The sequence below is a fragment of the Drosophila miranda genome (assembly GCF_003369915.1).
Source record: "Drosophila miranda strain MSH22 chromosome Y unlocalized genomic scaffold, D.miranda_PacBio2.1 Contig_Y1_pilon, whole genome shotgun sequence".
In the NCBI taxonomy this organism is placed as follows: Eukaryota; Metazoa; Arthropoda; class Insecta; order Diptera; family Drosophilidae; genus Drosophila; species Drosophila miranda.
This window is the reverse complement of record NW_022881603.1, coordinates 21,102,517-21,115,596: the sequence shown is the minus strand read 5'-3', so window position 1 is coordinate 21,115,596 and position 13,080 is coordinate 21,102,517. Positions and strand designations below refer to the sequence as shown.

The 13,080-nt window shown below is 39.4% G+C and overlaps 1 protein-coding gene across 4 annotated transcripts; it reads right to left on the bottom strand.

Moving 5' to 3' along the window:
* Nucleotides 1-5,389: 5,389 nt before the first annotated feature.
* On the bottom strand, nucleotides 5,390-7,427 carry LOC108163244. 4 transcript variants are annotated; one of them, XM_033395865.1, is made up of 4 exons: nucleotides 7,077-7,242; nucleotides 5,836-5,995; nucleotides 5,607-5,760; nucleotides 5,390-5,538 (listed from the first exon to the last, which is right to left on the bottom strand). In XM_033395865.1, the coding sequence occupies exons 1-4, from the start codon at nucleotides 7,205-7,207 to the stop codon at nucleotides 5,462-5,464; spliced, it is 522 nt and encodes a 173-aa protein (XP_033251756.1). In that variant the 5' UTR covers nucleotides 7,208-7,242; the 3' UTR covers nucleotides 5,390-5,461. The 4 variants fall into 4 exon arrangements, 1 of the variants encoding a protein (XP_033251756.1); XR_004473857.1 differs by lacking the exons at nucleotides 5,390-5,538; nucleotides 7,077-7,242 and adding an exon at nucleotides 7,249-7,427 and having other exon boundaries at nucleotides 5,581-5,760; XR_004473856.1 differs by lacking the exon at nucleotides 5,390-5,538 and having other exon boundaries at nucleotides 5,581-5,760; nucleotides 7,025-7,242.
* Nucleotides 7,428-13,080: the final 5,653 nt, after the last annotated feature.

The following is a 13,080-nucleotide window of genomic DNA, read 5'->3' as shown; positions in this document are numbered from 1 at the left end:
CGTCGACGAGACGCGCGTGCACAAGCTTCCACTGTGCCGCTGACATCTTGCCGTTTTCCTCGCTCCGGTCGATGAGTGCCACGATCAAATGTCGTTTGGTCACATCGCTGACCTTCGCGTTCGATTTCGATGGCTTCTTGGCCACTTTCGGTGGAGGGGCTGCACTCTTGGGCCCGCGTTGCCGCTTGCTCGCCGGAGTGTCTTTAATGGCACTCTCAGTCGAGCGTTGCCTCTTGGTGGCCATCATCTCCTCCACCTTATTGGCATATTCGCCATTCGACGCCCTCATCTGTGGCATCTGGGCGTAATGTAGTCGGCCCTCCTCTACTCGCTGCTCGGCCCAGGCTAGCTTGACCTTCTCCTCCTGGGAGATGTCTACTTTACCTTGCAGCCGGCTTTTGATATTGATGGCCGCTTTGTATTGTGCTTTGGCCTTCATCCCCTCCTTGGAACGCTTCGGCCCTTCCCTACGCAGAGAGCTGGTGCCTGGTTCCGGTGAGCGGAGAAGACTCTCTTCCTCCGTCCTGCTCATAGAGAGCACGCTCTCCAGATCCGTGTCTGTGTCGACTACGGCATCTGTGCGGCTCAACTTGCAGGCTGCGGAGTGAGTTGTTTTTGTTGTTGTTGTTGTGGCAGTAGCTTTACAACTGACTTGGCCTGCTCCCGCCAAGTCTGAGGTGTGACCGCTGGCGACACGCAGAGAGGATTGCTCCTCCCCGTGCCCGCCGGTGGTAGCAGTCACGCTTCCCACCGACGTTTGGGTTGACATCCCAACCCGTACTTTCTCCTTCTTCGCCTCCATATTTGGCCCGAGGGTCCATACTGGTTAATATTTTTCGGGGGACCACCCCCTAGCGTTTTAGGCCTGACCGCCAGGCACCTCTAGCCATGGCCCTGGTTCGGTTCCCCCGACTTTGAATCGGGAAGACGCCGGACCATAGCCTTAGCTAGACACTGCATTACCCCGGACAGAGCAAGCGACAGTGCATTACCCTTGTCCCGGGTAATGCAGTGTCCATTGCCCAGCCGGCACCCTCGTGGAGGGTTCAGCTAGAAGATTTTCGCCAGCCTTGGATCAACTAGGTAGAGCAAAGTATTTCTCATGCCTTGACTTAATGTCAGGTTTTCATCAAATCGAACTAGAAGAAAGTTCGCGAAATATAACGTCTTTTTCAACGAGCAATGGCTTTCAACGAGTTGCTGCGGACACCGAAACTCTACGGTTATACCCGATACTAAGTCAGTATGGCTCTCCTCCGGCAGACGCCGCTAATATTAAACGACACGACAAAGAGTGCGTGCGAGAGAGACAGAAAATCAGTCTGAGCGTGACGTCGGGCGCTGCGTACCCACTGCAAATTGATTTGTTCCTATTGGCTATAAAAATGATCTGATCTGATCCAGATTCAGCAATCTGATAGATATGGTCATTATCTATGATTCTGCGTTTTTAGTTTTCTCGAATGTGCAATATTGTGGATGCAACAGATTTTCGTCCTTTGTGTGGGCGGAAGGGGGTGGGGCGAAATTTTGAGATACACGTTTTATAGTAAGATTTAACAGGAGTGCGGATACCAAATTTGGTTACTCTAGCCTTAATAGTCTCTGAGATTTGTGGATGCCCCAGATTTTAGTCCTTTCCTGGGGCGGAAGGGGGTGTGGCGAAATTTGGACACGAAACGGTCAAGGTCCGATATCACAGGAGTGTGGATACCAAATTTGGTTGCTCCGGCTCTTATAGGTTCTGAGATCCTTGAACTCATATTTTGCAATTGACAAAACCGACCATGAAACCTGTGTGTTAGAGAGAGACAGAGCGAGAAAGAATGAAATTGTTTTCTTGATTCTGGCTATAATCATTATTCGATCTGGTTCAGATTTTGCACTGTAGAAGATATGGTCATCCTCACCGATTCTGCGTTTTTGGTTTTATCGTATCTTTAAAAATGTGGATGCCACAGATTTTCGTCCTTTGTGGGGGCGGAAGTGGGCGGGGCGAAGTTTTGAAATATTTTTGTAGCAGTGACATATCACAGAAGCCTGGATCCAAAACATCGTTGCTCTAGCTCTTATAGTCTTTGAGCACTAGGCGCTGAAGGGGACGGACGGACGGACGGACGGACGGACAGACAGACAGACAGACAGGGCTCAATCGACTCGGCTATTGATGCTGATCAAGAATATATATACTTTATGGGGTCGGAAACGATTCCTTCTGGACGTTACACACATCCACTTTTACCACAAATCTAATATACCCCAATACTCATTTTGAGTATCGGGTATAAAAAGAAGCAATACTGTCTACATTACATGATGATCCCATACAAGGAGGACATACAGGCATAACAAAAACCTTGGCCAAGGTCAAAAGACATTATTTTTGGAAAGGTATGACTAAAGAAATAACCAATTACATACGAAAATGTCCAAAATGCCAAAAAGCTAAAGTAACCAAGCACACAATAACTCCATTGACTATTACAGAAACACCATACATGGCTTTTGACAGGGTAATAGTGGATACGATCGGTCCACTTCCTAAATCAAAACAAGGAAATGAATATGCAGTCACCTTAATATGTGACCTGACAAAATACCTTGTTGCCATACCTACTAGAAACAAAAGTGCAAATACAGTAGCTAAAGCTATTTTTGAAATTTTTATTCTAAAGTACGGTCCAATGAAGACGTTCATTACGGACATGGGAACAGAATATAAAAATTCAATAATTGAAGACTTATGTAAAAATCTAAATATCAAAAACATAACTTCTACTGCACATCATCACCAGACTGTAGGAACCGTGGAGCGAAGCCATAGAACATTTAACGAGTTCATACGCTCATACATCTCAGCTGACAAATCAGATTGGGATATATGGCTGCAATACTTCGTATATTGTTTTAATACAACCCCATCTATGGCACATGATTATTGTCCATATGAGCTAGTTTTCGGTAAGACTTCAAACTTACCAGTTCAATTTAATACTATAGATAGAATAGCACCTCTATATAACATAGATGAATACTCTAAAGAGAGTAAATATAGATTAGAAGTAGCATATAAACGAGCAAGGATTATGCTCGAGGAGCATAAAATTAAAAATAAACAGCTATATGATTTAAAGTTAAAAGATTTAAATTTAGCTCTAGGAGACAAAGTTTTATTGAAAAACGAGGGGGAACGTTGTGAGTTGCTGCGGACACCGCAACTCTACAGTTATACCCGATACTAAGTCAGTATGGCTCTCCTCCGGCAGACGCTGCTAATATTAAACGGCACGACAAAGAGTGCGTGCGAGAGAGACAGAAAATCAGTCTGAGCTTGACGTCGGGCGCTGCGTAGCCAGTGCAAATTGATTTGTTCCTTTTGGCTATATAAATTATCTGATCTGGTCCAGATTCAGCAATCTGATAGATATGGTCGTTATCTATGATTATGCGTTTTTAGTTTTCTCGAATGTGCAATATTGTGGATGCAACAGATTTTCGTCCTTTGTGGCGGCGGAAGGGGGTGGGGCGAAATTCTGAGATATACGTTTTATAGTGAGATCTAACAGAAGTGCGGATAGCAAATTTGGTTACTCTAGCCTTAATAGTCTCTGAGATTTGTGGATGCCCCAGATTTTCGTCTTTTGCTGTGGCGGAAGGGGGTGTGGCGAAATTTGGACACGAAACTGTCAAGGTCCGATATCACAGGAGTGTGGATACCAAATTTGGTTGCTCTGGCTCTTATAGGTTCTGAGATCCTTGAACTCATATTTTGCAATTGGCAAAACCGACCATGAAACCTGTGTGTTAGAGAGAGAATGAGCGAGAAAGAATGAAATTGTTTTCTTTATTCTGGCTATAATCATTATACGATCTGGTTGAGATCTTACATTCTAAAACATATAGTCATCCTCTACGATTCTGCGTTTTTGCTTTTATCGTATCTTTAAAAATGTGGATGCCACAGATTTTCGTTCTTTGTGGGGGCGGAAGTGGGCGGGGCGAAGTTTTGAAATATTTTTGTAGCAGTGACATATCACAGAAGTCTGGATCCAAAACATCGTTGCTCTATCTCTTATAGTCTTTGAGCACTAGGCGCTGAAGGGGACGGACAGACGGACGGACGGACGGACGGACAGACGGACAGACGGACGGACGGACAGACGGACAGACAGACATGGCTCAATCGACTCGGCTATTGATGCTGATCAAGAATATATATACTTTATGGGGTCGGAAACGATTCCTTCTGGACGTTACACACATCCACTTTTACCGCAAATCTAATATACCCCAATACTCATTTTGAGTATCGGGTATAAAAATGAAACAGGTCATAAGCTAGATTTTAAATACATAGGACCATATAGAGTAGAAAGTATCGGAGAAAGAGATAACGTCATAATCTCCGATAATAAAAACAAAACTCAGAAAGTCCATAAGGATAGGTTAAAGATTTGCAATTCTTAATCGTTTTTGGTGTGGCCATACATAAATATAAACCATAAAAATATATGATTCTGCATTTATATTCAAATAACTTTTAAATTTTATCAATATTAATTCAAGTTCAATACTCTAATAATTAACTTAGAAAAAAAATATATAAATTTTCTTTTTAAGAATACATAACTACATATATAAAAAGCTAAAAATAAAATAACTTCATTAGATTACGTTATTTTTCAAAAGGAAGGAGATGTAGTATGCTCATATTAAATTAAATATAATACACATTCACATATAGTTTTCTATATTTCGAATACCCACTGTACCGACGGTACTTAAAGAATACACACTGTAACACTTTGTTGCAGTGTTTACCTAACAATAAAGTCCCAGACATTCTGGGTGATCGTATTACGATTTACTCAAGAATGCCTCGAGCGACCCAAGTGCAGCGTCAGCATGTTCCCATGACTTGACGGCACTAATATACATGCATACACACATATGTATATCTTCCCTCGCGCTATCGCTGCCAACAGCGCTGAGCATATTCACACATATGCATACTAACATATAAGAGATAAGAACACATCCCTCTAGTACCAGGCAACTAGTTCCGCACTGGTGCCGCACTAGCTACCATTCTCACCTCCCTGGTTCCAGATCGATTACCCGCAATGTATTTCAGCGGAGAATTTAACACATGCATGTCCTAGGGCGGAACCACCCCTGGTTCTCGCTCGATTACCCTTCGATTACCCGTAGCCAGGAGGTAGTTCCGAACTAGTTACGAGTAGAAAGCCAGCAACTAGTTCCCCACTCGACTACCCTTTGATTACCTGTAGCTAGCTCTGACCTAGTTACCAGTAACTGGTTCCGAACTGACTACTGGTAGTAGTCAATCTGGCAGTCTGGAATAATACAAAAATAAAAACACAATCTCTTTCAATATAACGAATAATTTTTAATTATATGATGCTTAGCCTACTCCTGGTTTTTGGCAAGACACTTCTTCTTAAAAACCCTTTTCTTCATCCTTTGCATTGCCTTCCGCACATGTTTTCGGGGGCTCATCGCCAGGCGAAATACATTCTGTAATTAATATTTATTTTAATTGATAAAAAATTTTTAAATCTCTAGAAGTGTAAATGGTATTTTACCTAGCAAAGCTGCAAAAAATTCTTTGTGGGTCCTAAGGGCCTTCTTCCCTTGGACCCCATCGACGTTATATGCCAAAACAATGTCCTCACTCAAAATAAAGTTCAAGCCGCTCAAAGCGCCAGCTGGCTGGAGAATTGATTTCATTGCTGTTATCTGTAAGTGAAACATTAAAATATAAAGATAAGACAGAGAAAAAAGTCATAAAATTTAGAGTTTAGATTTACTTACATAAATGTCCCTATTTAATTTTATTTTTTCTTCCAGTTCTATAAGCTCTTCCTCCGTTTTTATTGGGAACTGTCCCCGAATGGGATTCAATTCCCCCTTACCAGCTGCTTTATTAAAACAGTTTGATCCGCTAAAATTTGGACCACTGCTTTCAATTGATCTAAAAACAATGTTGTTAATTAATTTGATTATAAAAATACTTTCTATTAATCTTTTAATTGATTGATGTTATAGGTTCCTCATAGGAGCTCCTAATATTTGAAAGCCTTTGCCCTATAATTGCCCCTCCCTCTTCTTCAGTAAACCCTTTCACCATAATTAAAATATTTCCGTTAATAAAAAAAAAATTATCTGGTTCCTTTACTGAGAAAAAAAATTATTAAAATAACACTTACTACCCACTATCTTCGGATGTGTGTCCTGGCGTAACGCTAATAAACGCTCTTTCTGGAGCATCGCAAACTACTGCCCTAATAACTATATTTTTATCTCTGCCACAAATGGTGAGCCTGCCATTCCTTAACGCTTTAAATTCTAGACAAAATTTTCCTAAAAACTCTTCACAGCTATGGGGCTTACTTTTCCCTAAAAATATACCGACTGGAAATACTGGAACATTTGGATAATTGTTAACTCTAACTAATATTGGCCATAGCTGTGCCCTTGAACTTCTAAATAATGGAAGTCCGTCAACATTTATATCAATATTGAGTTCTTCCATTATATCTATATTCTGAAAATGTCGTTCCAGCTGCCTGGCTAGGCCTATGTGAAGATAAGATCCGCCACCAACTAACTGAATATCACCTCTGTGCTGGCGTTTTGATTTATAAAACGGACAAACATCTATATTTTCCCCTTTCAAAATACTTACTAAATCAAGTGTACATTCACGCGTTGGCCTATGCTTCATAAACCACTGCCTAAGTTTGTCATTTAATGACTATTCATTTGGCTGAGTTTTGGGATTCTCATAGATGAATTCCTCCTCTTCTATCAGAATTTCTTTTTCTTCCACGTTTTCTGCCACTTTTCCTACCACTTTTCCTGTCACGTTTTCTGCCAATTTTTCTTCCCTGCACAACGCTAACTTTGCAAGGTTAGCTTCCCTTTCACTCTTACGGAGTCTACGCAAATGCCTATTGCTCATCATTTTATTTGAAATATTAAAATATATATTTGCACGTACCTGTTTATATTAATTTGATTTATTTTGTTAATTTATTAATTTCTTTTCTCACTTTTTTAACAAATGTTCACACAAAAGACTCTTCCAGAGATTAGATCTTGTACAGAAGTGAACAAAATCAACGCATAAAGCAAACGAGGAAAACAAATGCATTTTGTTTGTGTAAATTCTTGTCTCTTTCATTCCACGAGCGCAACTACAGTAAAATAGCACGATTAACTTACCATTTCGGTGCTTATTGCATGGCGTGGCTTGGTAAAAACTAGCTGAGTGGGCACTGTAACTCCACGGAATTGCGGTTATTTGCCGACTTCGAAAACAAAACGAAGGCGGCTTCGTTTTTCGGTTCTTTTTCGACTGGTCCGCGTTCGCTTCCCGCGTAACTAGTTGCAGAACTAGTACATTGTAGTCGACGAAGACCTGGTCCGCGTTCGCTTCCCGCGAAATTAGTTGCAGAACTAGTACATTGTAGTCGACGAAGACCTGGTCCGCGTTCGCTTCCCGCGTAACTAGTTGCAGAACTAGTACATTGTAGTCGACGAAGACCTGGTCCGCGTTCGCTTCCCGCGTAACTAGTTGCGTAGTTAGTTGCGCGGTAAACAGCGCAGAACTAGTTCGAGAGGGGTCAATTGACCCCTTTGGTTCTACAGGGATAGTACGCCGCTGCCGGCGTCACTGGCAGCGCAGCGCCGCTGCTTTTGGCTTATGAAAGCCCAAACACAATTGTTAAATTCAATCAACAAGAACCAACAAATCAGATCGGAGGGATAACTCCCGAAAGATCAAAAGAAAGAAATACACATATATTTTTACAAAGAATTATACTTCCTTCCATACCCGAACCGAGCAGATCTCCTATCGATGATAGCCAACGGATCAGAGATTGTAGGCGTTACGGCAATTGGTTGGGTGAAAGCTTCATATCTCCGATCCACAGTCCACCATCCACAAGCCACAAGAGTTCCACGATCCGATCCACACGATCAGAAGATGGGAGCCTGTCAAGCCAGCGATGTGCAATGGTCATCGGCGGGGACTTTATCGATAATAAATCAACATATGTACATATTTCCCCAATCCAGTCCCAATCCGAAAGACATGGACATGCGGTACAGTGAATACTGATTGGCTGTGCCGCAGAGAGGTGGGTAAATTGCATGCGATTGAAATTGAATGGTTTAAACGGTCATTTCAATGGCTGCACTTTAACAAGCCGTAATTAGTGGATTGTTTGTACTAAATAAGCTTAAATCAACAACGGAACCGACAATTGACATTTGCATGGGGCCGGAGTCCTCGCCGAATTGAATTGAAAGGACCGTCAGCCCCGTCACGTCAGTCTTTATCATGCATAAAACCTCCCGCGGAGGAGCAAGTAGTTGCTGCACTCCTCGCACTGCTTGAAGTGCTGTGTATGCATGCAATTAGGTGACTGTCAGTTCGGTTCAAATGCCGCGTTTTATTTATTTACTTTCCTATCCTCAAAGCAAATTCAATGGAAGAGTGGAAAGGGCTGGGAAATGTAACTGGTGGATGGGTGTTACGGCAAGGGTTCGACATGCAACGACGGGATAGGTTAGGATCCGAATAGCCGATGGAAATTTTAAGGAATTGATTTGTTTTGCAAATTATGTATAATTGTCGTTCGTTGTCGGAAAGTACAAGTGGGGGACAGTTTGACCAATTAGGTGAAATATGTAGGACGGATCTCACTCTCAGAAAATTGCTAGCAATTTATACCAGATGAATTTTCTGAATGGAAACACAAGAAACGAAAGATAATTGTAGAATCTGATACGATGTCTATCATTGGAAAGAACTACTGAAACTTCTATTAAAACTCATATTTACATATGTCTCCTTTTTTTTGAGTACGAGTATATTCGTGCGAATTGAATTTTCCTCCATTACTCAGGGATCCTCCCCATCGTTTGGAGTCCGTCCCTCCCCCTTGACAAGTACAATTGTTTCTGCCTATTAATTTCCCTTAAAAACTTTTCCCCCGCTAATTGCCCGTTACGCACACCCTCCGCCCAGTGATACCCCCATAAAACCCATCCGAAACCCAACTCAGGCCTACCCCAAGCCATCTTCCCGGCTCCCCTTGGCCGGGCCAGGCCCAATCGATTTCCATGGCAAGTGAAAAGCATTTAACTGTCAATTAAATACAATTTCCACATGCTTGTTATTGATTTTTCTCTCCAAACTGTCGACAAGTGGAACGAAGCTGGGAGTCGGGGTTACGGTGATGTTGATGTTTGTTGCTGGATTTCAATTGAATGGGAGTTTGACTGCCGACTGTCGACTGTTAACTGTTAACTGCCCCGATGACGATGATGGCGATAACGATGATGGCTCGACTCTGCCTGTCGCCACGTGTTAATTGCAATTAGACCAGCACGCTCTCCTCTCCTCCCATTCTATTTCCATCCATAAATTATGCAAATTCCATTCGGACGAGCATAAATTGAGACAAGAAATCTATTGGATAACTAGCTATGACAATTAGTAAATGAATGACAGTACCAAGTTATATTTTTCTTTAAAGATTATGTATTTCTTGATTACTTTTTCACTGCAACACCGGTACCACGTACATTCGATTCGAGATCAGAAAAGAAAGAGGAAGTGGACACTTCAAGTGTGACCAGACTAACTTTACATAATAATACTTAATATATCGATAGTATTATTTAATAGTATTTAATGTTATTATTTGAATGTGGGAATAGGCGTATTCCAACACGCCCCCCTCAAAAATAACATCAATCATCAAAATCATAAAAAAAAAAAAAATGTTTTCATCATTAAATCAAAAAGGTAACATTCAATTGTTATTCTATGTGATCTAGCATTTGCTCTAAGGATACGGGGAAAACCCAGAAAAACCCGATCAGATCACTTTAAAATTAGATTAACATAAAATTAAATTACTTTAACAATTCATTGGTTCTTTTGGTTCAAATAAAAAAAAAAATATATATATATATGAACTAATGTAATAAAATCGTTTATAAAGCTTCATGTTCATGTTTTCATTAAATTGGAATCATTCTTCTTGTAGTAGTCCTAATTTGTTCCGCAGTTCGGCAAATCTTCCGCAGGTAGTGGCTTCGTGAAGATGTCAGCAAGTTGGTTGTCTGTATTAATATACTCAAGAGAAATCTCATTAGTTTCTATCTGTTCTCTTGAAAAATGATATTTTATATCAATATGCTTTGCTCTTTTATGACATGAATGATTATTTGCATTATTATTATTATTTGCATAGTATTAAGATTAATGCTATTTAGAAGAGACTTTAGCCATAAAGCTTCTCTTACAGCTTCAAATAGGGCCATATATTCAGCTTCAGTTGATGAAGCTGCCACTAAATTCTGTCTTTTTGTATTCCAACAAATTAAATTGGAATCGAACAAATAAACCCGTTGTACTTTTTCTATCAATCTCATTACTACCCCAATCGGAGTCTACATAGCCAACTAATGTATTTTCAAATGATGTATTCTTTTTAAATATAAGCTTCATATCAATAGTTCCCTTTAAATATCTAATAACCCTTTTTAAACATTGCCATAACTCAGCATTGTTCTTGTTACTATATCTACTCAAGATATTTACAGCAGCAGATAAATCTGGTCGTGTACACAGCATTATGTACATTAAACAGCCAATAAGGTTACGACATGGAGCATTCCAGTCTTCATCTGAGTTAAGTAACTCATAATTTAGTTTATTTAGTAATGGAGTACTGACTAAATTGCAACTATCCATGTTAAATTTATTTAAAATTCTTTTCACATATGCAGCTTGACTCAAATATATTTTGTATTCAAACATTTCTACTCTGATACCGATAAAATGTTTTATCTCATTTAAGTCAGTCATTCTAAATCTTTCGCTTAAATACTTTTTGAAATTATTCATTCTATCCATATCCCTTGTCGCTATTACTACATCATCAACATATAATAATACATATATGTTTTTCTTTATGTCACCTCTATCAAGAATATATATGCAACGATCCACGGGAGAGTTTACAAAATCGAATTCTTTCAATGCTTGCTCAAATACTTGAAACCAGCATCTAGCTGCTTGTTTGAGCCCATAAATGGCTTTGTTCAGTTTGCATACATGCCCAGCACCGCATGATACGCCCTGAGGAGGCCGCATATATATCTCCTCACTTAATGTACCATTGAGGAAAGCTGTTTTAACATCCATTTGATGGACTTTCAAATTAAACTGGACTGCCAATGATAGTACGAACCTAAAACTGGCAATTCTAGCAACGGGAGCAAATCCTCTTGCAACCAGTCTAGCTTTGTATTTTATTGGGACTCCTAGTTCATTATCTTTAATGGAAAATACGCATCTACTGTCTACAATATTTTTGTTTTCTGGCTTCTTTATAATTGTCCAGGTGTTATTAATTTCATGGGCATTTAACTCTGTATTTACTGCCTTCTCCCAATCAGATTTATCATTCCTAAAATGTATTTCATCAAAAGAATTTGGAACTTCATCAAACATTATATGGGCATTTAATATAAATTTGTTAAAGCTTTTATCATGTTCTTTATAAGACACCTTCGGCTTAGACTTTAACCTCTCACTTTTTCTACTAATTATATAAGTATCCTTATTTTCTTCACGACAATTATCTGGCTGATCAGCTTTTTCACAATCCTTACTCTCATTCGGGATATATAATTCCTTACTATCATTCAGGAAATCAGTTTTTCTTTTCCTACTTTCATTCGGAAAATTCAGCTTTTCGCATTCCTTACTTTCATTCAGGATTTCACATTCCGTACTTTCATTCGGGAAATTAAACTGATCACACTCCTTACTCTCATTCAGGATTCCACATTCCGTACTATCATTCGGGAGATAAAACTGATCACATTCCTTACTCTCATTCAGGATTCCACATTCCGTACTATCATTCGGGAAATTAAGCTGATCAGATTCCTTACCCTCATTCAGGAATTCTTGTTGACTTCTTTCCTTACTCTCTTTTGGGAAATCTGTTTCAAATTTTACTTCTCTAGAATAAAGCATATTAGTCTCGTCTACGACAACATCTCTTGCAACAATAACTTTTCCTTTAATGACATTCCACAATTTGAGTCCATTTTGTTCATACCCTATCAAGATAGCTTTGAATGATTTCTCATCAAATTTACCTTTTTAAATTTTGTTGTGCACATACACGGTTGAACCGAACACTCTTAAAAACTTTAAATTGGCCTTTCTATTGTGCCACAGCTCATATGGGGTCATTTTACAATCACCAAGTGCTTTGCTTGGAATTCTGTTGATTAGATATGTTGCAGTTAGCACAGCTCCACCCCAAAAACATTTGTCTAATTTTGCACCATTTACCATAATATGTAATGGTTCTTATCATTCGTTCCGAAACACCATTCAACTGAGGTGTATGTGGCACTGTCAAATGATAACTTATTCCTTTATTAACGCAGAACTCACGCATTTCATTCGACAGGTATTCTCTACCGTTGTCAATGTACAAATTGACAATCTTGAAATTAAAATGAGCCTCGCTCTTTGCTAAAAAATTTTTTAATACATTGAATACATCTGATTTATATTTTAACAAATAGGTTACACAATAATGTGTAAATTGATCTACGAAGATCACAAAATAATTTTTATCGTCTAGTGTAACTGGTTTAATGGGGCCACATACATCTGAATGTATTACAAACAAGGGTCGTTTTATATAACTTTTATCTTTAGATTGCTTAAATGGCAACCTAGCCTGTTTCCCATTTAAACATGACTCACAAACTTCATCTGATATTTTTAAATTAACAAGAAGATCACTGTCATTAAATAAATTATTATTCTTTATTTCAAGCAATTTTGCATTGCTTATATGCCCCAACCTCTCATGCCATAATCGATAATTATTTTTGTTCCTAGCATCTACACTGTATGCTTGGAATTTGACTACAGGTATATCCAACATACCTGTATGTTTAACAATTACTCCATTTTTTGATATGGAGACACCACCACAGTCAAAC